Source organism: Syngnathus typhle, linkage group LG15 (assembly GCF_033458585.1).
Source record: "Syngnathus typhle isolate RoL2023-S1 ecotype Sweden linkage group LG15, RoL_Styp_1.0, whole genome shotgun sequence".
In the NCBI taxonomy this organism is placed as follows: Eukaryota; Metazoa; Chordata; class Actinopteri; order Syngnathiformes; family Syngnathidae; genus Syngnathus; species Syngnathus typhle.
This window is the reverse complement of record NC_083752.1, coordinates 4,793,218-4,818,578: the sequence shown is the minus strand read 5'-3', so window position 1 is coordinate 4,818,578 and position 25,361 is coordinate 4,793,218. Positions and strand designations below refer to the sequence as shown.

At 40.2% G+C, this 25,361-nt stretch overlaps 5 protein-coding genes across 13 annotated transcripts; 3 read left to right on the top strand and 2 right to left on the bottom strand.

The window, feature by feature from the left end:
• Nucleotides 1-194: 194 nt before the first annotated feature.
• si:ch211-266i6.3 (cytoskeleton-associated protein 2) lies at nt 195-6,411 on the top strand. Of its 5 annotated transcripts, none has more exons than XR_009718089.1 (14): nt 195-384; nt 566-762; nt 860-931; nt 1,032-1,265; nt 1,350-1,427; nt 1,512-1,628; nt 1,709-1,867; nt 1,943-2,222; nt 2,316-2,443; nt 2,524-2,584; nt 2,680-2,731; nt 2,864-2,959; nt 3,123-3,623; nt 4,086-4,169. XR_009718089.1 is itself a non-coding variant. In XM_061298665.1 (7 exons), the coding sequence occupies exons 2-7, from the start codon at nt 4,124-4,126 to the stop codon at nt 6,201-6,203; spliced, it is 1,695 nt and encodes a 564-aa protein (XP_061154649.1). In that variant the 5' UTR covers nt 3,497-3,623; nt 4,086-4,123; the 3' UTR covers nt 6,204-6,411. The 5 variants fall into 5 exon arrangements, 1 of the variants encoding a protein (XP_061154649.1); XR_009718090.1 differs by having other exon boundaries at nt 2,680-2,734; nt 2,877-2,959; XR_009718091.1 differs by lacking the exon at nt 2,680-2,731 and having other exon boundaries at nt 2,524-2,620.
• A 315-nt stretch (nt 6,412-6,726) lies between these two features.
• stt3a (STT3 oligosaccharyltransferase complex catalytic subunit A) lies at nt 6,727-11,638 on the bottom strand. The gene is made up of 18 exons (XM_061298641.1): nt 11,491-11,638; nt 10,751-10,875; nt 10,612-10,672; nt 10,398-10,519; nt 10,173-10,318; nt 9,979-10,069; nt 9,788-9,894; nt 9,490-9,654; nt 9,177-9,357; nt 8,953-9,108; nt 8,777-8,868; nt 8,538-8,693; nt 8,242-8,430; nt 8,058-8,174; nt 7,886-7,988; nt 7,581-7,769; nt 7,317-7,432; nt 6,727-7,113 (listed from the first exon to the last, which is right to left on the bottom strand). The coding sequence occupies exons 2-18, from the start codon at nt 10,836-10,838 to the stop codon at nt 7,075-7,077; spliced, it is 2,118 nt and encodes a 705-aa protein (XP_061154625.1). The 5' UTR covers nt 10,839-10,875; nt 11,491-11,638; the 3' UTR covers nt 6,727-7,074.
• Nucleotides 11,639-11,841: 203 nt separating this feature from the next.
• On the bottom strand, nt 11,842-15,362 carry ei24 (EI24 autophagy associated transmembrane protein). Its single transcript, XM_061298706.1, has 11 exons — nt 15,217-15,362; nt 14,405-14,541; nt 14,177-14,322; nt 13,930-13,990; nt 13,768-13,834; nt 13,573-13,697; nt 13,366-13,485; nt 13,162-13,273; nt 12,975-13,086; nt 12,755-12,829; nt 11,842-12,669 (listed from the first exon to the last, which is right to left on the bottom strand). The coding sequence occupies exons 2-11, from the start codon at nt 14,444-14,446 to the stop codon at nt 12,507-12,509; spliced, it is 1,023 nt and encodes a 340-aa protein (XP_061154690.1). The 5' UTR covers nt 14,447-14,541; nt 15,217-15,362; the 3' UTR covers nt 11,842-12,506.
• Nucleotides 15,325-20,180, top strand: LOC133167736 (beta-galactosidase-1-like protein 2). Of its 3 annotated transcripts, none has more exons than XM_061298645.1 (19): nt 15,325-15,722; nt 15,949-16,149; nt 16,213-16,281; nt 16,579-16,674; nt 16,947-17,055; nt 17,120-17,212; nt 17,407-17,488; nt 17,555-17,619; nt 17,687-17,771; nt 18,217-18,354; nt 18,484-18,543; nt 18,613-18,722; nt 18,810-18,956; nt 19,134-19,205; nt 19,349-19,427; nt 19,502-19,589; nt 19,664-19,775; nt 19,844-19,960; nt 20,048-20,145. In XM_061298645.1, exons 1-19 carry the CDS (start codon nt 15,556-15,558, stop codon nt 20,132-20,134), a joined length of 1,977 nt encoding a protein of 658 aa, XP_061154629.1. In that variant the 5' UTR covers nt 15,325-15,555; the 3' UTR covers nt 20,135-20,145. The 3 variants fall into 3 exon arrangements, with proteins under 3 accessions (XP_061154629.1, XP_061154627.1, XP_061154626.1); XM_061298643.1 differs by having other exon boundaries at nt 18,463-18,543; XM_061298642.1 differs by having other exon boundaries at nt 18,463-18,722; nt 20,048-20,180.
• Nucleotides 20,181-20,346: 166 nt separating this feature from the next.
• LOC133167760 (glucose-6-phosphate exchanger SLC37A4-like) lies at nt 20,347-25,226 on the top strand. Of its 3 annotated transcripts, XM_061298687.1 has the most exons (11): nt 20,454-20,604; nt 21,270-21,566; nt 21,634-21,866; nt 22,164-22,410; nt 22,584-22,736; nt 22,870-22,955; nt 23,025-23,138; nt 23,215-23,280; nt 23,346-23,484; nt 23,555-23,719; nt 23,819-25,226. In XM_061298687.1, exons 2-10 carry the CDS (start codon nt 21,419-21,421, stop codon nt 23,716-23,718), a joined length of 1,350 nt encoding a protein of 449 aa, XP_061154671.1. In that variant the 5' UTR covers nt 20,454-20,604; nt 21,270-21,418; the 3' UTR covers nt 23,719; nt 23,819-25,226. The 3 variants fall into 3 exon arrangements, with proteins under 3 accessions (XP_061154668.1, XP_061154670.1, XP_061154671.1); XM_061298684.1 differs by lacking the exon at nt 20,454-20,604 and adding an exon at nt 20,347-20,435 and having other exon boundaries at nt 23,555-25,226; XM_061298686.1 differs by lacking the exon at nt 20,454-20,604 and adding an exon at nt 20,353-20,430 and having other exon boundaries at nt 23,555-25,226.
• Nucleotides 25,227-25,361: the final 135 nt, after the last annotated feature.

The following is a 25,361-nucleotide window of genomic DNA, read 5'->3' as shown; positions in this document are numbered from 1 at the left end:
CAGGAAATATAAATTTTAATTGTTTGGGATCTCAAAAAACATAGCTTATAGTATCATTGTTAAAACCTAAAGTATCATTGTTATAACCAAATACATACAGCAAAAGTGTTAGACTCGGTTTAATAATCTGGTCCACATTTACAAACAGTAGGTGGCGGAATTTTGTTTTTTCCCAACTGCTCAAATTCCAAAGAAGAAGATAAACACTTCTTTTTTTTCCCCCAAAACTTAAATTGCTCGACCCACACCACGCGACAATCATGCACGGATTCAAATTTTATCAGCAAATAAAAACGTACTTGCAATCAGGCATGTATGATTCCAGTTGTACAAAAGTCGATAGATGGAGTATTAGACGCTCAGCAAATAATTTCATCTTGAAAGGTAACGTGGTCTAAGTTAAAGGAAAACACGATGCATTATTAGCATGCTGCTATACGTACCTATTAAAATATAGTACAGCATTCATAAACTCCCTGTCCATATTTATCAAAGTACTGTTTTGTGTCTTTTTTTTTTTTGGTGGGAAATAAATGTCATTCAACAATGACAATAATCTGCACAGATGACAGACTGTACTACACTGGCCCAAAAGACAATTTCATGCGGCTGGTTGTAATGGATGGTGACGAAATGAGGGCAGTTTTGCACGAATGCCATGATCAGAATGGCAACGGGAATCACAGCGGTGTCAGACGCACCATCGACCGTGTGGTGGCTGGCTACTACTGGCATAGTATTAAGCAGGATGTTGCTGACTGGGTAAGCCAAGGTTTGACATATGGATGAAATAATTTCTGAGTCTGTACTGTATTTAATAAAATATGTCATATAAGCAAACATTGACTTTTTTTTGTAGGTCAGAGGCTGTATCTCATGCCAGTTGAACAACTCACTAAAAACAGTGACACAAACAAACCATCCCATCAAGGTAATGTTGATCACGGATGTCTACCAAAAGTACATAATAAGTAATCTGATCAATAATAGATTCGTGAGGTCATGAACTATTGAAATACATTTATTCACAGGTGGACGAAAACTGGAGTGTGGTTGTCATGGACCTGATTGGCCCGCTCAAGGAGACGGACAGAAACAATCAATATATTCTGATGATAACTGATTTGTTTAGTAACTTTGTTGTTGCTGAACCACTAGGATCCAAGTCTGCTGTTGAGGTTTCAGCAGCACTTGTGTCAAAATTCTATTTGTATGGCATAGTCGACAAAATAATATTTGATCAAGGTGGAAAGTTTGTGAATGAGGTAATGCAATATGTTTTTAATAGCTGCAATGTTATGTAATAGAAAAAAGCGAAAACAAAATATTCTTCATATATTTGTTGACAGCTGAACAAAGAGATCTTCACGCTCCTGAATATAAAACAGGCTGTGTCAAGCACCTGCAATTACCAAATCAACGAGGAGGTGAATATGGATACAATTCTTCACAGATGTTTCATTGAAATACTTGAGAAATGTACATTATTAATATATATTGTTATTGTGCAGGACAAACTTATTCATCAAAATACTAAATGTGCTATCGAGCGCTTTGCCAATGAGCCTCACAATGACTGGGACCTTCACCTGCAAGCTGTGGTGTATGGCATAAATACTGTCGAGCAGGTTGGATTTTTAAATTTCAAATTCAGAATATTAACCCTATTGATAACTCTTTATCATTTTTTTTTTTTTTTTTTTATTAGCGCCCCTTGAGGAAAAGCCCATTTTCCCTTTTCTTTCATCGTCGTCACCGCCTTCCTAAGGTTTTGAAGACTTGTCCCAAGGGTGACAAAACTGAGGTTGGGGACCAAGAGGAACCCCTGGAAGCGAGGATCAGATCTATTACAGATCTCAATAAAAAGGTTGTGAGGCACACGCCATATTACTGCAAATATATCTGCTTATATTTAATGTGACTTCATTTGTTTCTTTGGTAGGTTCTTGGAAACATAGAAAAAGCCCAACAGCAGCTGAAGAATAACTTTTTTCCATCACATAAGAGGAGCAGCGATTCCTTCATTAAAGAAGATGACGTTCTCCTGTCCGAAGATCTAAAGAGGCAGAAAATCACACCCGGCTTGATGTCTCTTCATAAAAGTCCATGTAGCGTCATCAACCTGCCTGACAAAGGAGTGGTCACTGTAGAAAAGGAGAGTTGGACCATGCCGACAGTCGATTCGAATTCTTTGAGGATAGAACCGCCCGATATACAAAAATGTAGGCACTGCTTAAGTGTTAGCAAAGGCTCACAATTTAAATTACCTTTAATGATACGTATTGTAATGTAATGGTCCATATTTATGTGTTCAGATAAACTGATGGGGGGTTTTGAGCCTGAGGACCATTCATATGCTCTTACTGATCCAAAGCATGACCATGCAGATCCTCATTCCACTCAAAAGTGCCTGGACAACTTTGACCCTCTTCAAGATGAGCATGTAAGCATTCCATGACTAAGTTACAGCCACAGAAGGAGATTCATTTACTTTGCATTCTAATTGGAGAACTTTTCTTTCAGATAAACCACGCCCTGCATCAAAGTTGGACTATGGATGGACAAAATGGGAGCTGACCTTAATGCGAGTCTTGCTGAGGATTCTTTGCTTTGTAATATTGTAAGTCAATCTTTAACGTATAGTTGAACTGTGCTTGTTTTATTTTTTGATTCCTACAGAATTTTCCTTGGCAGAGCTCTAGTAATTCCTGTGGAATTTTTAAGACTGATGGTAAGTTTTGTCAAAGATTTCATAGAGTTGAAATGTGAATGTGTGCCCTGTGCCTGAGCACCTCCTACCAAAAAGTAGGCCTTTTATGAAGTTATTTTCTCATTGATTTATGCTTTTTTTTTTTTTCCAAAGGTATGGCCACGGGTTGGCTTAGTGGACCATCCTGTCTTCTGGCGGAACTTGAGCCCATCTTCTAGGTTTCAAAATCTTCAACCAAACCACAACATGGTATGACTGTGACTGATGGGAATTTTATATTGATGCTTTATTGATTCTCATTCCACAGAACCATACCGTTGTTAATCTCCTTTTAAGTATATGGTAATAAAAAAGTCATGATGGAAATAAAACGATTCCACCTTGGTTATATTTAATTTTATTCTCAAAACAGGAGCCAGTGAAATGCAGCGTTGCTGAGAGGGAAAGTGTCAACCATCTTTTGAAGGGGTAAAAAACAGCAGGAGATCTTTGGGATCGCTGGGAAGACACAAAATAAAGACCAGGCTGAATCGGTATCAGCCTTCATAATAAATAATATAATAATAAACAATTACATTAAAATTGACTCACTGTACTCTTTTTGTTCTAATTAAGACGACTTATATATATATGTATTAAACCCCTAGTTGTGTATACTTGCAGACAAAACGGGTAATCGTGGAATGTTATTTCGTTTCAAAATAATTCAAACTTGAGCGTTCCCTCGATCTCGTGCCTTGTTTTGAAATATGTGATTGGTTGATGTGACGCTCTCGCGAGAACGCCATAACCAATAAGAGTGCAGCAGCACTTACTCAAATGGGATGTTTGAATGTCCAAGTCCAGTGACCGGTTTTGTTGCTTTTTGGCTCATCGAACTCATCCGAGATTACAATACACGTTCAACGGAGGGGTAAGTTGCATTAAATATTATACTGACTGATGTTTTTATTTAAATAAGGTTATGGACCGATGTTTTTATTGCAAACTAAAGAGACTCTGGACAGCAACAGCGGAAGTTTCTTGCAGAAATTCGAAACAACGACGTCCATGCAAGGACCAACGCCCGAGGGAAAGGGCTTCTTATAGTGACAATTTAGCACAAACAATACATGCTTAATTAATACATTATTAATTAAAATCTTGAACGCAACTAGACTGAGTGGGTAAAATAATTGTTTTAGTAGTGTTCCCCAATGGCTACTGAGCAAATTTCCATGCTATGATGCTGGCACTGGGAAAAGCATTACTGTCAGTAAAAAATATTTATAGAGATTTTGTTTTATTACTTTAAGGGTACAATATTTAAATATGGATTGGACCTGATGTGATATTGTAAATATTGAGTAGTTTTGTACTTAATTTTATGTTTTAGGATAAACCAGTGAAACCTCTTGAGGTTGTGGCTGCATCATGAGCAACACTACTGTTTCAAAAAAAAATCCAGCCAACATCAAAGTAGGTGTTTTGTTTTGGGTCATTTCAAAGCAAAATTCAGATTCTAAAAATGTTAATGTTTTGAATCGTTTCAGGGAAACAAGGAGAATGCCGAGCCTAGAGATGGCGTCAAGTCTGTTAGCAGAAGAGACTTTTCAAAATCAACATCTAATGTCTCCGCGCAGTTTAAAAGCAATAAGAAACTGGTCGGTAGTGCCAGGACAATACAAGAAGCAAAGTCGGCTTCTATTGAGGTTGTTAAAAAAGGCAAGTCGGCTCCGAAAGATGGCAATAAAGGTGCGGTCTGCGAAGTCAAACAACGACAAACGCATAAGCAGGCCGTTCTTACTGAACGGACAGTGAAAAATGGAAAAGTAGTTCCAGATACAAGAGCACCAGCTGCGGCGACTTCATCGAAAGTCGTTCCCGGCATGTACAAAGGGAAGATTGTGGAATCAAAAATCGGATCCATTTGGAAGTCAAGCGCGACAGCTCGAAAGGCGGATTCCAAACCAGCAGCACCTAAAACAGACAACCAAAAGGTTGCGGATTTGACAAGAAGAAGGTCAAAGTCTGTTGCTGATGTCCCTGGACGCCAGTTCCTAAAACCTGCCCCGCCGAGATCCAAATCGCAGTTGGATGGACGTGCACAAGCGTCCAAAGCTGCATCCACTGCTCGTCCTTGGACCTCCTCAACTGTCCCGGCAACATTAAGAACATCCAGAAACCCGATAGTGGCACCCACCAAGCCAAAGATTGCCGTAACCGATCAGAAGGTCAAGAGACCTCCTGTAGCAAGCACCCTCAGCCAGTACAGATGTACGGAAACTACAGAGGAAAGAAGGTAAGCACGTTATGTCGAGCTTGTTTTGCTAATGAGGCATTCTCAGTATTTTCTTTTCATTCCTCCCTGCAGAGCAAAATTAGCCGTGTGGCTAGCTTCCAAGGGCAAGACTCTCAAGAGACCCGCCGCGACGAGCGCACAAGTAGTCCCAAAAATCTCGACATCTGTAAAGCCCAAAGCCAGTGTGAAATCCAAGTCTAATGTTAGAGCCCAGCCGGATAAGGCAAAACCAGGACCCAGTCTGGACCAACCAGACTCCGCAGCCTCTGGTCCTCCCCCACAGGCCCAGGAAGCTCCTAAAAGTGTGCAGATGCAGACCCCTTTAATAATGAACACGAGTTTCGACCTTCTGGAAAATTCAGATTTCGATTTGCCTGTTGTGCAAAATGGATTTGATGATGTAAGGCGATTCAACAAATACCTTTTGAAATATGATAGTACGTATGTTGTTTCACACTTTGCTTTTAATTGGATTTCTAGGTTATTCTGAACCTGTGTGATGTCCTGGAAACCATGCCGACGCCTTCGAAATGCCAGGATGGTGAGTTCGGTTTTATACAATGTAAATTGGGGGGTATTCCAGAACTATAAGATTTTTTAAAAAATCCATTTTTCAGAACCCCCACAGAGCACAGATGTGTGCGGCGTTGCAGAAGAGGAGAAAGATGCGACAGAGGATGATGACTGTGTAAAGGAGGTGTCGAAGAAAATGGAGGCCAAGGAGATATTGAAGGATGAAGGTGAAAAGAAAACGCCGACGGATGAAGACGTTCAGTGTGACGACACCAACGTGGAGGGCGCGTCTGAGACGAATCATGGCTACGTCATAAAATACAATGTCAAAACAACACCATATTTGCAAAGGTAAGTTGTTAGCTGTAGTCACCGATCCTGAAAATATCAACGGTTATTTAAAAAAAAGGTGACTCAAAATTTGCACGTTGCAGCATCAAGAAAACAATCGAAGGCGAGGCTCAAATAAGAACGTCGATTCGGAAAAGCAACATCAAAGATGTGAAATTTCTGACACCGGTGCGCCGCTCCCGCCGCATCGAGAGCAAATCGTTGCATCTGCCGTCGACCCTGCTCGATCACGACCAGAGTGTGTCATCGCTGGCCGAGCTGGTTACCATGGATGGTGATCTTAACGCTTATGTCTATAGAAACAATTCTGCTCTTATGGGGGCTCTGCCTGACCATGTTAACGCTTAACTGGCATCATGCACATTTTTATCTGCACTGTATTTCCATATTTTGTTTTTAAGAAAAATATTTTGGGACTGAGACTAAGGTCTACTAATATTTTAACCTGTAATTGTGATGAAATAACATATTTGCTTGACCACTTAAGTCCTGAATGTAGCCAACTGACTTTCACTAATTTTTCCCCTCCACTTTCAATAAAAGCAATTTTGTATGACCTTTTAATGTTTTTTTTTGTACTGTATATTATTTTAGAGTACACTGTATACACAATTATTGTGCAATTGTGTTTTTGAAAATTACTTTTGTTTTTGAATAGCTCCAGTCCTCTCAACCAAAATGTTAAACAGCAGAAGACTTGTCAGAATTCTGATTTTAGAGAGAATTCTCACTTTAAAGTAAGAATTGAGGAAAGAAAAGTCAGAATCCTGTCATCCCTTTTTTTTTTTTTCCCTCTCTCCACTGGCCCTAATTTTCTTCTGTATATTCTAACCCTAGTGAAAATAAATGCAAAAAAAATTAATACACACCATTTTTTCTCTCCCCTTTCAATCCTGCTTTATTAGAACAAATTTTATGAAATCAAAAAGGTGCTCCAATGAACACAGCTGTCTTTTGGCCACTTTGTCAACTCAAGATTCCCAACATCAGACTAGGCAATATGAAACCTCCTTCCCTGAATTCCTTGGGAGACATTTTATTATAACAATTAAAAAAAAAAAAAAAAGATTCTCCCACTCACCCACACAAATCTCTTTGCAATTTTCTTCCCCAAAATAAATTGTATAAAAAAGTATCGTTGAGCAGCACATCTGCTGAGCACAAGGGAAGGTGTTCAGTGCTATTGCGCTAACGGGGTGTTTCGTTGTAGTCAGGGAGTTTATGTTCTTGAAAGACCCCTGTTGTCGAGGTCTTTAACCTACAGGTTAGAGTAAACAAATATGAGTAAAACAATTTTTTTTAGCAACTATCTTTAACCACATTGATGGATCATTGGTCTGTTTAAAATTTAAAAATCCATGCACTTTTTTTTTTTTTTAAACTGCTTATCCTCCTTCAGGTCATGATTTTGCCACTTTGGATGAAAACAAAAAAAAAACAGCAGCGGGTAGAGTGGCTTACCTTGTATATCCTAACCAACCAGTGCTCTGTCGTGTAGGCCTCTTCCAACACATCCAGTTCAAAGTCTTTGTTGCCAATTTCCGCATTCCTCACTCGGTCATAACCTGGTGGGCGCTCTGCAAAGACATAATTACGCTTCAAGACTTGTATCTATATTTTCAGCATCTTATATTTACACTCAATTGAATTTGCTTGGGCTCAAGTCACTTGAATGTAACTCAGTTTGAGCTACTGACAAACCGTGAGGACTTAACAGTTACTCACTGGCTTCGCTGTAGACCTGGCCGAAGCGATAATAGCACATCTTGTACATGAGGCAGTTGAGCAGCACGGGCGAGCCTTCGCGATCCACTCGGAACTCCCCCGTGGGAGTGTAGTAGTCGTGCTCCTTGATGTGCTTGCCCGTGTCAGTGCTGCCACCGATGCGAACCATCCAGAGAAACTTGTTGATATCTGTAGGACGCAAGATAGATCCCCCAAAAAAAACATTTTGCTTTGTGCTTCCATGACAATTACAAAGCAAGCCTTTCTGGTATCAGGGATCCCGCAAATGAGCAGTTGACGCATACCATCTGAGGAATAACCCGTAAGTCCTCCAAAAATGACCAGGACATAGCTGACGTCCAGCTCCCTCATAATCTCATAGGCTCGCTCCTCAGTGGACGCCATGGCCTAAAATAGAAGACGTCTGTCAGAGACATTCTCATAAACGCGGCACTGCTGTCAACTCTCTGAGCTCACCTGGCCAACTCTCGAGATGTGCGTGTTGTTCCACGTGTTGTTATCCACTAGAATGGTTCGATTTGCCATGGCAGTAATTTGGTATCCATAATCCCACCATGACATGACTTTGGAATCCTGTAATAAGAAAAGACATGATTTCCCAAACATTCTATTTCCTCTGCGTGTTGGGAAATGACTTGACCTCTGGGGTGTTGTGGCGAAGCCAATAGTAGGCCTCTCGGAAGTCATCAAAGATGATGCGGCTTCCATCCACTCCACGGGCAGACAGCACAATGGAGGGAGAGGAGTAGGCTTCGCTTGTCACCCAGGTAGAGTGGAAAGTGTATGTGATCAAGAAGAAAGCCATGACCAGAATCATCCCAGAGGCAACCTATGAAAGACAACACCACGTATTTACTCATAGTGGCATCTTGATGGTAACCAATGTCATTCACCCATGGCATCTTCATCTCTACTACACACAAGCAAAGTACCTACTTCGTTTTTAATAGGGTACGTGGCGTCCTGCTGCTTCTTGTTCTTCTTGTCTGGCCTGCTTACGTCCAGATTCTTCATGTAAGTTGTTAGCACCTGGGACACACCTATGCCGGACAGGATGCACATGACAGGGGCCAACACCAACATCAGACGAACCTGGCGGTAGGAAAGAAAAAACATGGATGACTTTTCAAAGTGGAACCAAAAGCAGGTTAAGTCTTTCGGATGAGCTCATTTACCATGACAGCTGAGAAATACATGCTGGTCACTCCATACATGATAATGAAGATCCTCGCATCCGATAAATTGTTGAAACAGTAGTAAAGGCCAACTGTGTTGAAAGGAGAAGAAATGTCAGGAAAAGAAACACAATTGAATTGAATGCTGTGTTAGCGTGCACATGAGAGCACCAAACCTGGGAACATAAACACCAGCAGCTGGAGGTCAAAATAGTAGGAAGACCATGTCGTGGGCTGGTGCTCGGAGACCGAGGCGATAATGGGGATGTTGTTTTTGGCATAGGAAGGGTCCAGCAGGGAGTAGAATCGCCCAGTCCATGGAGATATCTTTCCTGGAAGGTAGGACATGCACTTTAGTGATTCGAGTCCGTCAACTGCGCCACCCCCACCCTGCAGCTACCTGTTAGCATGAGAACAGCACCCACAGACAGCAGAAGGAATCCCACCAGGGAGATGACGCTCTTAAACAGCACGTCGAACTGCTGAGGGTTGAGTTTGCTGCGCAGGTAGTCCACAAAGGCATGAATCTGGCACAAGCCGAACACGCCAAAGGCTGCCATGTGCTCCGAGGACTGCACCGGCTAGCATAGGGAAGAGGACAAATGGATTGTATTTGATTGGGCTCTTCAAAAATTCTACGAGCAACATTGGTTATCTTTGCTGATCTTATTGTGCAGTCAAAGGAACTATGAGGGACAAGTTTGACTCCCTACCTGGAAACCAACAAAGGAGATCTGCATGGACAGGATGGTGCCCAGGCAGTAGACTGTGCAGTATGCTACATAGATGCGGTGAGAGAAGCGTCCAGTGAGCATCAGAACCAAGACGTGAAGTGGGATAAGGTTGATCAGGAACACATAACCACCCCAGGAGGAAACCTACACACAGGATGGATCGAAAAGAGAACCATTGGAATTAAATATATCAAAACGTCAGCTTTGCTAAATTCAAAATAATTATATCCACGTTAATATTGCAAAAACGGACCTTCGTGAAATCATATCCACTCACCATATAGAAGTAAGCCAGAGCACATATTGAGGACCAGTACACAGATCCTGTTTTAACAGCCTTGATCCACATGTAGTAGGTCAACAACATGCAGAATATGGCAATACCTAAGAAGGACACACAAGATGAAAAACTTTTAATGAGGGAGTCTTCTATCATTTAAATTGTAGCCCATGCATGTAATGACATACCTTCATTGTCATAGGAGCCAGCAACAGAACGCGAGATGTAACCAGGCACCACAGCAATCATGGCTGCAGCCAAAAGCCCAGCACCGGCATCCTAAAAAGAAAAAGTGACTTTTGAGCAAGTATCGCTTGTCCTAATTTGGATGAGTTAGAGCATGCCCCAACATTCAGGCCTTCTATGATTGATTAGAAATTACCTTCAACTCCTTAGTGAAGTGATAAGTGACAATGGCTGTAAAGGAGGAGAATAAGGGAGCCAGAAAAACGCAAACATTGCGGATATCAATGGTGATGTGGAAAAAATGTAAGACGTGGTACAAGGCAGCTGAGGTGATCATCAATCCTGGTGGGGGAGAAAAAATACATTACATTTATCATTGTTAAAACTAAAAATGATCTCGAGAATTTTTCCTCATTCCTACCTGGGTAAATGGTGCCACCGATGATCCTACCAAGCGGATACCATGCTCTGTCATCGAACCAGTTATGAAAGTTATAAAATCCTTCTTCTGTCAAGAAGCGGGTGGTGCGGTAGTTGAAATACCTGAAGGTGAATGAGGATATAGATTTATTTTGTGGTTTGCTTTTTTTTTTTTTTTTTGTTAAATTAAAACACAACTTTGAGTAAGCACTTACGGATCGAACTCATGGATGACACTTTCGAACCTCAAGACGGAGAACAGTCTGGTTGAGAATGCTGAAGAGATGCAATCATTATTGAGGAATGTTGTGGTTCTTTACAAGTTAATTACAAGTAACTAGTGATGACACTCACAGAGGATCGCAGCCATAGAAAGGATGAGCAGCTTCAACAATGTGTCCTGCTTCTCGTAGGACAAACGCAGGAAGCCCAATTTCGTCATTTTGGCAGCCGTGGTAGGAGTCAGCTCACCTCACTAGCTGATCCGAGGACAAGCAATGTATAGAACAGGAGACATATTCGAATTAATATCCAAAGTAGAAAATAAATCCCATTCTTCCGACACTTGGGAGTCCAACCAGATAAGGCCACGCACTATTAGGTGGCGCCAGGGAATTAGGAAGCGCCTACTCTTCTCGGAACGTTCTGCAGAGATTTGAGGGCTGTGCCATTAATAATCGACATATATTATTTAAAAAACAGAAAACACAATCTTTGCAGTAGGACGATTATTCTTGGATTTGCAGGAGACACTAAAGAAAGCTATTACGACTGACGCTTGACAAAACTGTCCACGATCGCGTAGTTGTCAGGTTAAATAAAAACGGAGTGAAATGCAACAGATCGAAACAATTCGAATGAAAGTGGCGACAATAATATATTTCGAGTGCTTGATCATCTTGGTTGTATCTTTCAAAAGTCTAAACTGCTAGCAAGGCTAAGCAACTCGTTTTATTTGTGCAGTCAGTCCTACAACTCTTCCTCTTAATGCTATTACGAGGAATGAATAACAAAAAGGCAGCATGACAATTAAATGATTGCTATATCTTTTCGACAATATATCCCATAAATAATACACAATTAGCTGCACTTACCAGCTCCGCTCCTCTGAAATCATGAGTTGAAGACAACCGAACGGGCACAATCCCCACCTCATTCGGGTCTTAGTACGTTCCTATTGGTTGAGCGTCAGTCAACCGTGATCATGGGCGGTTCTGATAGGTCCGTTTGGCTGTTGCTCAAATTGAGTTCCCACCTTGGCCGCCGTAGTGTAGTGACGTGTCCTTAGTGGAGAAACGTGTTTTGTCGCCCTCTACTGATTAAAACAAACAGTACGCACTTATCCTTTTTTTTTTTTTTTTGCTAAATACTTGAAGCCAGAACCAGACTATCTCAAGGGTAAATAATATGTTTTAGCAGTGCAGCATGAAATAACACACAGATCCTTGCAGCAGCGTCATCGATTTATCACTGAATACATTTATGATAACCAGTCTTTTGGGTCATTTTGTAGTTCACAATGACCACATTTCTCTGCAGAGGGTGAAGACCATTTTAATTTGGCGGATAATCAAGAACCAGTCCTCAGCAAATCACGTAACACTGTTTTTTGTTTGTATTAAGTTCCAAATTATTGAAGCTCCTTTACATGCCAATTCACGTTAAAAGAAAAAAAAAAAGATGTCGAAGGAAAAAGAAAAAAAAAACTCCCCTGACTTTAACATCGTTTTCTGACAGCCACAGGAACATTTGAAACTTGCACCCACAAACAAACACATAATTGTAACTAGACAAAACAACCTCAGTTGCTTAAATGCAAATTACGTCCTTCAATCTCTACCTGATTTATTGTGCTGTTATTTCTTAAAGGAGAGCAACTCAGATGGCACATTATACAAAATCAAAGTGAGGGGGGGACTGAGAAAAAAAAAACAATTTTGATGAATTATGTGTTGCGAGTGTGAGGCACTGGGAATTTTCATGTCACACTGGACATGGATGAGTGACTATTAGTAAAATGGCCGAGAATCAGATAAAAACGTGAAACCAGTGCTGTAAAACTCAAGGAAATCCTTCACCTTAAACAAAGTTCCTTCATGCAGCATCATCATCACTGAATGGGTGCAAGTCTTTGTCGAACTGGGGAGGTGTGAGGGGATGCAATCCTCTCTGAGGATGTCGATGATGTCATGGAGGACTGCAGGTGGACTGTCTTGTGGAAAAGCTTGTTGCTAATCAACACCACCAGCGAGAAGAGACGCAATTGAAAATGGCTAGAAATCGGGGAAATACAAAAATCTCACTCAGCGAGGGGAACATAAATTGAAAAAAAACTGCTGCTCCTTAATAATCACTTACTACAGCTTTGTTGGCGTCTTGGCTTCATTAGCGCTGATGATGAAGAGAGGGAAGAGGATGGAGAACAAGCAGCCACTAGGTAGAACAAAATAAAAGAAAAAGGCTCTTTTTAATTATTAATAAATTCCTTTGCTACTGGATAAAAATCCAACTCTTTGTGAAAAGTTTGTGTATCACATTTTTAAAATAATTAACAACCATGATACACAATGACACTTACCTGATGATATATGAGGAAGGCAAGGCAGTCAACAAAGCCATGGGCAAACCAAAGCCAAAGTAATAGGGCCAGTTCCTCTCAATATTGGACAGCCGTTGGTGCATCTCGATGCCTTGAAAAGTCCATTCGTTTCACTTCAACATTACATATCCATGACGTTCATATCCAAAGTAACGTGATATCTCACCGCGGTTGAACCAGCGATACTCAAAACAGTACAGGGAATAGAGCAGAGACATGTGCAGTAGGCTGACCATCTGTCCAATGGCGTCAATGGGAAACAGGCTCACAATCATACCCTAGAGAACACATATAAATTGTGACACTCAATTGAACCAAACTCATCCTCATTGTGTGTTTAGCGCAGAGATCCCATATTTAAAGTGCAAACCTGAATGAGGAAGAGTGCCTGAAGGAGGAGGTTGAAGAGCATGTCGGCAATGATCTTGCTCACGCTGGGGAATGGCTGCGCTTTGCAGCCGGACACTTCAAAGGCTAAGTCAGCTATATCCTGCAATAAGTACATCATAACAACAAAGTCTTTATTATGATCATTGCATTCATTCAAATCTGTGTTTTTGTCTTATAAGTGACCAACCTGAAACCAGATAGCATTGACAATCTTGCTGAGAACAAACAGTGGGAGGACCCAGAGTGCACTGAAGACAGACGTTAGGATGAACTCTAACCATGACCAGACACTGCCATGGAGCGAGGGGTCGCCTGGAGCAAAGACAAATTATTGTCTGGCAGGTTATTCCATCTCACATCTTCATACATATACAACGCATACCAATAATTTTTGCAGAGAGAGTCTGGAGCAGTGGGATGAACACTCGGTAGAAGAGAAAAAGGCTGAGCTAAAAAAAAAAAAAAAAAAAGTGTGTGGTCACACGCTTAAACACAGTCATCACAGACATGTTTGATTTGGAAAATAGTAGGCTGAACTTCATACCCAGAAGACTCCTCCATTCCAGGCACAGCACTGAAAGATCCTGCTGGCTACTTTGGGGTCACTACAAAACAAACAAATAACTGTACACATACACTACATGTTGCTGGATAAATCATTTCATTTTTTTCCACCATTATTGTGACCTGTGAACAAAGACTGGAATCTCTTTGAGAGGGGAAGTAAAAATGAAATGAATATTTAATTTGCTGTATTATATTGGATTGCCATCAATAAAACTGTTACATACTTATCCGGTTTCCGCTCCTCACTCTGAGCCCTTCTCTGTGCTAAAGCCCCGCTGGCCCTTCTTCGCCGCTGTTCCTCCCTTTTCTGCTGGATGCGGGCATCCAGCTTGGAAATGGTTCCAATACCCAATATGGAATCCTTGATCCCCTGCAAGGTCCCAAATGAAAACAAGAACCCAAGTTCTTAACTCTAAACTGATATCTACACGCTTGCGTGTGTTGCTACTGACCGTCGCAACATTGCGGAGGAAGGCCCTGACACTGTCTGTCATCTCTGTGCCAGCTGCAGTTCCATCAACTGCAGAAGGAAGGGGGACGTTTGACCTGGTGGTCAGCTCTCATGGCAGGAAGATGATCACCCAGTAACCTGCCAGAAACAGTAGAACGGATCAAGAACAAAATCTGTGGCAAACCGTCATACATCATTTACACTCCTGTATTATCACATGTATATAATTATTCAAGGAATAAGCGGTAGTTTATCATTCAAATTTGTTGTGGTTATAATGAAAGGACAGCAACAATAGAAAAAAAAGGTAACGCCTACTAAGATAAATAGATCGATAGATAGGCTTTTTCTCCTTTGAAAAGAAATCAAGGAACAAGAAGAAAGCCGCTATCAAACGTGGAAATGCCACAATGTAAAATAAAACTAGATCAGTTAAACACTAAGAATCGTAATAGTTGAATTGGCGTTGTTATATCCGAATTAAATATGAAACTAGATCCTTCATAGAGGATCTGTAACGAATAGAACATTAGGCGTTTATACAGTGTTGCTTCCTACGATCAACTGTTTTAAGAAGGCGTTAGCATGCTGTCTCAGGGTTAGCCAACGTCTATCGAAAAGAGACACGATCGTAGGATACATTAATATTTGTTGGACTGGTTTTCATGTCTGGTCTCACAATTTGTCGGCAGATTGTTTGTTTATGCTGCTAGCTAACTAGTCAGGTTCAATACATTGTGTAACTTGTGTCAAAACGATACAATACTTAATCAGGCGTGAAAAGAGCTCAGTTATTGTCGGTATGCTTCTTACCTCATGCGTCAGGTAATTGGATAAACGACCGTTTATGGCTTCTCTTCTCTTTGTATATGGCAGCAGCAACAATAATACAAATATCAAGGACCAAGGGAAAACACATTGCGCAAGCTCCAAAAACACACTGAAGGATTCTGGGAAATGTAGTTCTTATTAGTTACAACCAGCGAGTTAAGTTATTTAAATTAAAGCTTTTAAATGAAAAAGTAACCAAGAATGCGAGTGAATTTTGCACGTTAACAAAACCAAAGACTTTGAAGTGACTATATTATATTGTTGAATAAAATGAATCGCATCTTTGAATAGTCACTCCCCTTAGGCGGTGCTCTGTCGCATATGAGCATCGCGTGTTCATTCGCCCAGGGCAACACTTCTCAAATCTCAATTACAGGATTGTTCCGCGTATCATCTATGATTGTCTTCAGGATAAGAAATGCGCACAAAAGAAAATGTGCGCTCTTTTGCCTTTCTATTGCTGTTGTCATCACATACAGATACCTCGGGTAAGTTGTGTCCTGCTGATCAACTTGTCTTAATTTTTGAGAGTTACTTATTTGTAGCAACTACGAGCACATTTATTGTAAGAACTTCAATAAGCTAAATGTATTTTAGAATTGTTCACTCTTATGATCATACTTTGCCAGTCGGTAGATAGGTTTGTGTAATTTGCACATCCATTTCTTAATTTCAATTCAAATTATGAATCCACTGTTATGTCACTATATACAGCTGGCAATTCTTCAGCACGTCCAGAGGTGGACATCGGATAAGCAGAAAAGTTGGACTAAGTGCCAACTCATCCCAGTTCACCTTGGATGGTGATCCCTTTCGAATCCTCGGAGGATCCATCCACTATTTCCGCATGCCCAGGGTCTACTGGAGGGACCGCTTGATGAAAATGAAAGCTTGTGGCATCAACACCCTCACCACGTATGGATGTTTTGGAATCAATATGATCAATTTCAGCATCAATTAATCAGTGTGTCAATGCAGATACGTGCCGTGGAGTCTGCATCAACCACAAAGAGAGGTCTTCAACTTCCGTACACAGCTTGACTTAGAGTGAGACCTCTTGACCTTTCATCATATCACAATAAATGCTCACCGTTAAATACTTGATCAGATATTTTTCAGATAACACAAGTACCAACTTTTGTTATTGCAATTCAAACGCTTCTTTCATGATATGCCCAATGGAAATACTCAGGTTTAATTGCCTCTGCACCTAAGAAGCACCTGGCCTGACAACAGCAGCATCTCCACAACAACAGCAACTTCTCAAACAATTAAAATGACGCAAGATTGCCACCACTTGTAAACATTTGCGTAATGAAGCATCAAACTTCTTTTTGGTTTCAGAGCATATATTAATCTCGCAGCCGAACTGGGTTTGTGGGTGATTTTACGTCCAGGGCCGTACATCTCCTCGGAGCTGGACCTAGGGGGGCTTCCGAGGTCAGTATGAGATTCTTGTTTGGTGAAATGTAGACATGTTTACGTCAAAAAAATGATTGTTACGCTACTGCCCGGCACACAAAAGCCACTTGATGCTAAACACAAGACATTCTGTATTTAATTTAATCTGGGTGGGAAAAGTCATGTCTCATTATCAGGGGGAAGACTCAGAGTCAATGAGTGAAGCTTTGTTCAAAATGGTCGACTCACAGTGGTCTTGTTGTTCCATTTGTGGATTTACTTGAGCAAGCATCTTTTCTGTTTCTTTGTAGCTGGCTTCTCCAAGATGACGACATGAGAGTGAGAACAACATACCCTGGATTCACTGAGGCTGTCAACATTTTTTTTGACAAACTTATACCAAAAGTTGTTCCCTTTCAGGTGGGCTTTCCGTCTATTGATTCCGTTTCTGTTGCCGTATTTAAATGTTCTTGTTTTTTTTCAGTTTAAGAAAGGTGGTCCCATCATTGCTGTCCAGGTTGAGAATGAATATGGGTCTTATGCCAAAGATGATACTTACATGGCTTTCATTAAAGAGGTATTATGGCGCATTAAATAAATGAAATAAATACGTTTTATGACATCCAGACATCCAATAAAATTTGTAACTCATTTTATGTATAATATATATTTCAGCATTTTTAAATGTTTTTATTTATTTCACTATTTATACATACCTCCCCCCAAAAAATGCTAGATTAATTGATTCTGTTTGTGGTGACTTTTTAAAAGGCTTTGCAGTCCAGAGGGATCAGTGAGCTGCTGCTCACGTCAGACAACCACAACAATTTAAAGTCAGGGGGTGTAGATGGAGGTAATTTATCATCATATTTATCATCAATCAATACACACACATCACTTTACTTCTACTTCCTTGTAGTCTTGAGATCATTGAAGCTGCAGAAAGTAAATCAGAGAGACATTCGGGATCTGAACATCATCCAGGTAGGTGCTCATAGTCTCCAAAGGATATCAAAGGGCATATGATGACTTTTTTTTTTGTGTTTGTCAGCCAAAGCGGCCAACTATGGTTATGGATTACTGGACAGGCTGGTTTGATGTATGGGGTGACCTCCACCATGTGCTCCCCCCAGAGGGTATGTTATTCCCATTTTGGTCATGTATTATATCCTCTCGTCTCCAAAAACCATTATTTTTCAGGAAGCTACATTAACCTATAATATTAGTAACCATAGCTAATAATATTAACATATTTTATTCTTTTCAATTATTTATTTATTTATTTATTTACAGTCATTCTATTTTGTTTAGTTCTCTCCACATCTGAGAATGAAGTGATGGTTTTTTTTGTTAGGTAGATTTAAATGCAAATGTTCAAAATGTAGGTCAAACTGTTTTGAATGCTCTCTGGACAAAGCAGATTGAAATGTATTTATTCGCTTGCAACATTTAAAGTATAGGCCTTCATAGTTAACCATTTTCAAGCTCCAACCTTTTGAAATATCTGATGTGAATATTTTGGGAATTATTATTTGGTGTCCAAGGTGTTGAAGAAATTTGTATTATTATTTTTTTCTCCAGATATGGTGTCCACAGTTCGAGAAATTCTGAGGCGTGGGATGTCCGTAAACCTCTACATGTTCCACGGAGGCTCCAGTTTTGGTTTCATTAGTGGAGGGCTGGCTGAACCTTCCTACAAAGCATTGGTCCCTAGCTACGGTAGGCTCCTCAAAAATAAACTACATTTCTTATTCATGCAATTATGTAATAATGACTGAGCCTGGATGGAAAATAGATATAAAAAACATCATTTGAGATATTTTGCAGATTATGACGCTCCTTTGTCAGAAGCTGGCGAGTACACTCAGAAGTACCATCTCCTCCGAGATCTATTCTCTCAATTCAACAGTAAGTTGAATATAATTCATAAAGTAGATATGGATGGCGCGCCGTATAATAACTTGATTGTCACTCCAGAAGATGAAGAGTTGGCCGACCTGCCAGCGCTTCAACATAAAGAAGCGTATGAAACAGCTATCATGTACCAGCACTTGTCCTTATGGGATGCTTTGAGCTTTACTGAGGGAGTATGTCTTTAAACGTAAGATTGCCTGTCAACATTTTCCAGGCAGACATTTTCTTTTCATCTCAACCCTTGATTGTTACGTCCACAGCCATTTAAATCCGTCACACCGGTTAACATGGAGAAACTACCCATGAACAACGGGAACGGACAGTCGCAAGGATACACGTTGTATGAGACAACAATCACTATTGGAGGTTTATTGACGTCAGGAAACAATGTTAAAGACCGTGCCCTTGTGAGTTGTAACTTCTAAAAAAAATAAATAAAAAAAAATAAAAAAAAACACTGTAAATAAATAAATAAATAAAAAACAAATATTATTAAAAATAAAACCAAAATGATTGTGTTGTTTTGTAAACCACAAGTGAGCTTTCTGAATTACTGTAAATAATTTGTTTGGTTTTGTTCACAGGTTTTTATCAACAAAATTTATATTGGGCTTTTCAAGCGTCAGAATTTGGAATTAGCAGTTCCCGATGGCGAGGTATGGGACCCGTGATTGATTTGTTTTCTTTGCATTATCCTGATTTCATTCTAATTATTTTTTTAAGTTAGTTTGACAAACACAGGTTTTCCTTTTTTTTTTTGTCAAAACAAGCATAACCAAATGATCAAAACTCATAACAGGGGCAGCGGACTTTAAGTTTATTGGTGGAAAACTGTGGACGAGTTCACCGGGGAAGGGATCTTGACAAACAGCGTAAAGGTGATTGCTAAAAAAAATCAAAGTTGTTATGCCAATTGTCATGCACAAACCAATTTTATTATGCATTCTTGCAGGTCTTGTTGGAGACATTTTATTAAACAATATTCCACTACGGGAGTTCACAATATACAGCCTGGAAATGAAACCACGTTTTATTGATAAGTCTGTACACTTTAATAGAACAATATATTTGTTTTGTGTTACGGTTTTATTTGATTGATCATTTCTTGCTTCAGTCTCTATCAGGCTCCTTGGAAAACACTTCCCGAAAATCCCAGTTTCCCTTCTTTTTTCATGGGCCAGCTTTTTGTATACGGCTATCCCAGCGATACTTTTGTGAAACTTCCGGTGAGTACAAAGTTTTTACACCATATATGTTTTTCTAGGATAAATAGAAATGATTGTTTGGTTCACAGGGTTGGGAGAAAGGCGTTGTGTTTATCAACGGGATCAACTTGGGCCGGTACTGGTCCATTGGACCCCAGCAGACGCTTTACCTCCCTGGTCCATTTCTCAACAGGGGAATCAACCAGGTTTGTAAATTTTTATTAATAATCTGTTTCATGCCTATGATATGTTTTTTATTCTATGACCTCTTAAACGCTTATTGTAATTATTAGATCATTGTGTTTGAAGAGCAAGAAGGTGATTTCAAGGTGAACTTTGAGGACACGGCAGATCTTGGCATGGCAGCTGACATTCAGTGATTCTCATCTTTTTTAGGTCTTGTATGCTGTTTTTTTTTAATGATGGTTAGTGGTTTTACTGTGAATTAAAAAAAAATCATTTTTTGTGTTTTGTCTACAATGAATAAAAACACCATTAATGCATTAAGAATGTGACTTTCTTACAAATTATTCTTTTGTTTAAATTATATTTAAATTGTATTGCTGCGCGCGCAGTGAGCTTGCAGAAACTGGGCGGTACCGCTTTAACAATCCGCATGAGCAGCAGTCGGGAAGCATTTTGTGGCGGAACCTCAGACGCGACGAGGTCACATCAGGTTCTGTGAGTTTTTCCATTGAGTGACACATCGATGCGAGCTCATGGTGCACCATCCTCGACGTGCGATCGATCATGCATGCGGTGTTTGATTAAACGTGGCTCCGATTTTTTTTTTTCCGAAACTGGCCGTCCTCCAAGCTCGTCTGGACTCAGATTTGTGTCTTTAAGAACTGTAGGTTTGGTGCATACCTTTAATAGAATGCATTTTGCAGAAGATGCGTTTACGTGCATGACACACAGGCGCGTTAATGAGTCTTAACCGAATAACTTTAACCGGCTCTAATTCCAAATTTGAGTGCATTGAAAAAATGCGTGCAAAATCTAATGCTTGCTCTTTCTACTTGTGGTCGCATCGAATCAAATGACCCAGTCAGCTGTGTTACATTTTTGTCACTCGTTTGCTGCAAGTGTGACACGCATACTGCAAGCAACCCGACTCGGGCTTCTTCATCACACATTTCTAAATAGATGCTGAGTAGAGCAGAATTGATGATTCTAACAATAACCTAATTTTATTCTCTGCAATATTTCAAATAGGGTTTAATATGCAATTAATGTCTTCTTCTTTTTTTTAAGACAAACACAAGCCTTAATTTAATAAGTCTTTTTTATTGTACATAAGTGTTACACCCTTGCGCTAAAATGAATTGAAAAACGTTTTATCTATTATAACTCGAATTGTAAACTTACAAAACACTTTGACTTGCAGTAATTTTAAGCGTTCGCAATATTTTCGCGGAATTCAACCAAACACGTGTGGCAAAAACAAGTCTTAAATCAGACTATAATAAAGCAAACAAATGAAATGACCGATATATTTGTGTTTTTCATTTTTAGGCTGGTGTAAAGTTCCATGCCTCAAAGTCCGACAGCCCGCCAGAACTATCTGATGAGGACTTCCAGCTCCCGCCGCTAACTGAGGACTCATAAAAGCATTCATTTATTTTTATTTTTTTTACAAAAATTAATTTTGATTTAGCTGAACCATGGGGGCAACAGGTTACGGCTACTATCGCGTGACCATCTTCTTCGCCATGTTCATGGGCTACATGCTGTACTTCTTCAACAGAAAAACATTCTCCTTTGTCATGCCCTCAGTGATGGATGAGATTAAATTAGACAAAGATGATTTGGGTAAGTATCAAAAACAGGGGATTATAACTTTTTCCTCTGACATAACGGCAATCCTTGTGTCTGCCAGGTTTGATCACCAGCAGCCAGACCTTGGCCTACGCCATCAGTAAATTCATCAGCGGCGTGTTATCGGACCAGATCAGCGCTCGCTGGCTTTTCTCCATCGGCCTGTTTGTGGTGGGAAGCATCAATGTGGTCTTCTCCTGGTCTTCCACGGTCACCATGTTCTCACTGCTGTGGTTCATTAACGGCCTGGGACAGGGTTGCGGATGGCCACCATGTGGGAAGGTGCTCCGCAAGGTAATCCTTAAAACCACTTTATTGACAAAGCGAGGCGAAGATTTAGTAAACTAGCTATTTTAGAGGCACTTAGAAAGTAGGATGCCTCTGCCGTGTTCAAAAGGTGAGGAATAAATAGGCTTTGGCACGTCTTCAGCATGTTGAAGTTGATCAGATTACGAGAGATTCTATGAATAGAACATCCTCGGTACATCTTGCTTTAAGAAACAACAGCAGTCAACACAACTCACAATTTTATTGGTTGAATTATTTTTACTACGTATTGACAAATTCACATCCACAATCTATTCCTTTTAGTGGTTTGAACCATCCCAGTTTGGAACGTGGTGGTCTGTGCTGTCCTGCAGCATGAACTTGGCAGGGAGTCTGGGGCCAATCCTGGTTACAATGCTCCTTCACTACTATGACTGGAGGAGCATCTTAACTATGTCAGGTGTCTTCTGCGCTACCTTCTCACTTGTGACTGTGGTGTGGGTGAAGAACGAGCCAAAGGATGTCGGCCTGCCTGCTATTGAGGCGGCACCCAAGAAGGGGGCAAAGAGATGTGAGTAGAAAGAATGTATTGATGGAGGAGTGATGGATTCCAGAGACTGAAGATATAATTATTATTATTATTTTTGGTTTTTTTTACACAACAAAATACATAACACTGGAGTTGGTGCAAAACGTAATGGTTAAGTGTGAAGAAAGTGTCTGTGTCCTCTTGCTCCTCACCAGGTAACAGTGAGAGCACCCTGAGTGAGTTCCTCCTCTCCCCATTTCTTTGGGTGCTGTCTCTGGGCTACCTCGTGGTGTTTGGGGTGAAAACAGCAGCAACTGACTGGGGCCAGCTGTTCCTCATGCAGGAGAAAGGCCAGACTGTTCTTATGGGTATGCATGCAGTACACATGTGTCGGATCCGGCCCACCACATCATTTTAATTTGACACTCTGGCTTAGAATAATTCTAAAGAGTATTTGTTGCTATAAGTTAATGGTTCTAACTTGAGCTGTGTTTCCCACAGGCAGTACTTACATGAGTGCCTTGGAGGTGGGCGGCTTTGCGGGCAGCCTTGCATCTGGTTTAATCTCTGACAGAGCCGTTGCTAGAGTAAGTAGCAACCCGAGAGGGGGTTCATTTGACTGGCTTGACCAAAACATGCTCTGTGACTTTCTGTAGTCTGGTCTAGGCACACATGGGAACCCTCGACACGGACTACTCATTGTCATGATGGCTGGCATGTACGTGTCCATGTATCTCTTCAGGGTCACCATCACAGCTGAAATTCCAAAGGTGAAAAACATTTTTGCGTATTATTTTTCAAGGATACCCATCCATGTCAATACTAAAAGTTATACTTTGACTTCAGGAGGCTCCTCTTTGGCTCCAAGTCATCCATCCTATTTCTGTGCTCATCGGTGTCTCGGAAAAAGAGGTAACCATTTTCCCCGGAGATTTCCTAACTGAAAAAGAAAAAGTTATTTTTCTTGTCATTTACAGATCTGGATTCTCTTTCTTGGTGCTATGTTTGGATTTTCCTCTTACGGGCCGATTGCCTTGTTTGGAGTGATCGCAAGTGAAAGTGCTCCTTCCAATTTTTGTGGAACCTCACATGCTATCGTCGCTCTGATGGCTAACGGTACAGCTACCACAACAATTTGTTAATGTACATTCCACGACAGGGTCATATAATTCTGTTTTTATTACAGTGGGGGCTTTTATGGCTGGACTTCCCTTCAGTACTATTGCCAAACAACACAGCTGGGACATGGCCTTCTGGATAGCAGAAATCTTCATGGCCGTCACCACCGTTTTGTTCTTCCTCATCCGCAACATGCGTACCAAGATGGGAAGGAGAGAAAAACTGGACTGATGTATGCGAAGTTTACACACAGCGTGGACAAAAATATACACAAAGTTTAATTAATTAGGGGTCAAATACGGTCACATTATTTAATTCTTGTTCTTGTCAGGACATTTTGGAACACTTTGAGGAAGAGTTATTTCTGCTCCGGCATGATTGTACCACAGAACACAAAGCAAGGTCCATCAAGGCGTGCTTTGTTTCTTATGAAAGAGCCTTGACTTCACCAAATACCTTCGTGTTCAACGCCAACAAGACTTTGTGAGCCAAGTGCCCTCATGTTCAACACCAGTGACCTCACAAATATTCATAACAGACAACAGCTGCTAAAGATGCACTTTGAAATCTCCCTGGAAAAAAATAAGCTTATAATATTTATAAAAAAAAAAAAAAGCCAAATGATAACAATTTTGAATGTTTTATAATAGGGTTGTCTATACAGTCTAGAATCTAGACTGACTACATATGCACTTAGTTGGTAGCGTCAATCATTGTCGTCAATGATTTGAAATAAGGTTTCACAGGAAAATCTACCTTGAGTTTTCTACACTTCTTAGATGAGACAATATCAAGCAAAATTTTTGATGCAGTCAGACAGAATCACTGTTGAGTTCATTTTCAATACTTGTACAGGTTCATAGCTTACGTTGAAGGTTAAAGGTTATTGGACAGTGTTTTTAAACTATCGTATGTGCGTGTCTCAGAGGTGCAGCATACTGAAAAATATAAATTTTAAAAATATATAAAATAAAATATATATATTTTTTGTAGGCCTAAATGGTCAGTCCAAGGCTCTTCAACTAATTTCTCTCGCTTACTGCACCTCTAGTGTGTTTTGTCAATTAATAATGGGAACAAACTTAGTGCCATTAAGGAATCACTGTAATTTGATGTAATCTTGCAGTTGAAGCCAAATAAATGTGAAGTGATTGGTTTAAAAAAAAACATGTCGTTTATTGTACGTCCAAAGTGTACCCGAAAGTCAGCTGCAACTAGAATGAAAACAATCAGTATTGTATATATGTACAGGACAAGTTTTTATTTGCTATAATTACAACATTACAATGATAAAAATGACTACATTGCAATAACAACATAACATTTCCCACATGGGTACCTTGTCAAAGTGCAGTATTTCAAATGAAGACATGTTTCAACTGAAACTGTCCATGGTGCTGAATCTTAAATTTCTAAATGACTGCATTGAAATAACAACATAACACTTTTTTGGGACCCATGTCAACTCCAAAGTGCAGTATTTCAAATTAAGACATGTTTCCACTTGAGCTGTCCATTGTGCTGAATCTTACATTTACAATATAACGATAGAGCGAAATTCATCCATCTTTTTTTCCCCAACCGATTATCTCAGCTGACTTCGGGCTGACTTTTTTTCCAATTTGATTTCCCCCCGCAAACCAGCCATTTTTTTTCCATCACTGCCCCAAGCCCAGCAAATCCATCACCTTGTTTACGATTGATGTGTGGTCTCGCAAATGAATCATGATGCGTTCAAGGGCAGCTCAGAAAAATGTCAATCTATTATAAAGAAGGAAACAAATGAATTTAACTAGTGGATGTGATGTGTGGGAGGGACAGGAAAAGCTCCAGGGCTATAAATATGGTCACTAGACACTTATAGTTGCCCAGAA

Coding starts and splice junctions, on each gene's coding strand:
- si:ch211-266i6.3 (XM_061298665.1), top strand. CDS start 4,124: ATGAGCAACACTACTGTTTCAAAAAAAAATCCAGCCAACATCAAA. Junction 4,169..4,242: donor AAAATCCAGCCAACATCAAA/GTAGGTGTTTTG, acceptor GAATCGTTTCAG/GGAAACAAGGAGAATGCCGA. Junction 5,533..5,608: donor GCCTTCGAAATGCCAGGATG/GTGAGTTCGGTT, acceptor TCCATTTTTCAG/AACCCCCACAGAGCACAGAT.
- stt3a (XM_061298641.1), bottom strand. CDS start 10,838: ATGACGAAATTGGGCTTCCTGCGTTTGTCCTACGAGAAGCAGGACACA. Junction 10,070..10,172: donor ACTTCACTAAGGAGTTGAAG/GTAATTTCTAAT, acceptor TTTTCTTTTTAG/GATGCCGGTGCTGGGCTTTT. Junction 7,770..7,885: donor TACGGGTTATTCCTCAGATG/GTATGCGTCAAC, acceptor TGCGTCCTACAG/ATATCAACAAGTTTCTCTGG.
- ei24 (XM_061298706.1), bottom strand. CDS start 14,446: ATGACAGACAGTGTCAGGGCCTTCCTCCGCAATGTTGCGACG. Junction 13,835..13,929: donor GGAATGGAGGAGTCTTCTGG/GTATGAAGTTCA, acceptor TTTTTTTTTTAG/CTCAGCCTTTTTCTCTTCTA. Junction 13,698..13,767: donor TCTCTCTGCAAAAATTATTG/GTATGCGTTGTA, acceptor TCTTTGCTCCAG/GCGACCCCTCGCTCCATGGC.
- LOC133167736 (XM_061298642.1), top strand. CDS start 15,556: ATGAGCATCGCGTGTTCATTCGCCCAGGGCAACACTTCTCAAATCTCA. Junction 18,957..19,133: donor ATGTTAAAGACCGTGCCCTT/GTGAGTTGTAAC, acceptor TTTTGTTCACAG/GTTTTTATCAACAAAATTTA. Junction 19,590..19,663: donor AAACCACGTTTTATTGATAA/GTCTGTACACTT, acceptor TTCTTGCTTCAG/TCTCTATCAGGCTCCTTGGA.
- LOC133167760 (XM_061298684.1), top strand. CDS start 21,419: ATGGGGGCAACAGGTTACGGCTACTATCGCGTGACCATCTTCTTCGCC. Junction 22,411..22,583: donor CAAGAAGGGGGCAAAGAGAT/GTGAGTAGAAAG, acceptor GCTCCTCACCAG/GTAACAGTGAGAGCACCCTG. Junction 23,139..23,214: donor TCACAGCTGAAATTCCAAAG/GTGAAAAACATT, acceptor CTTTGACTTCAG/GAGGCTCCTCTTTGGCTCCA.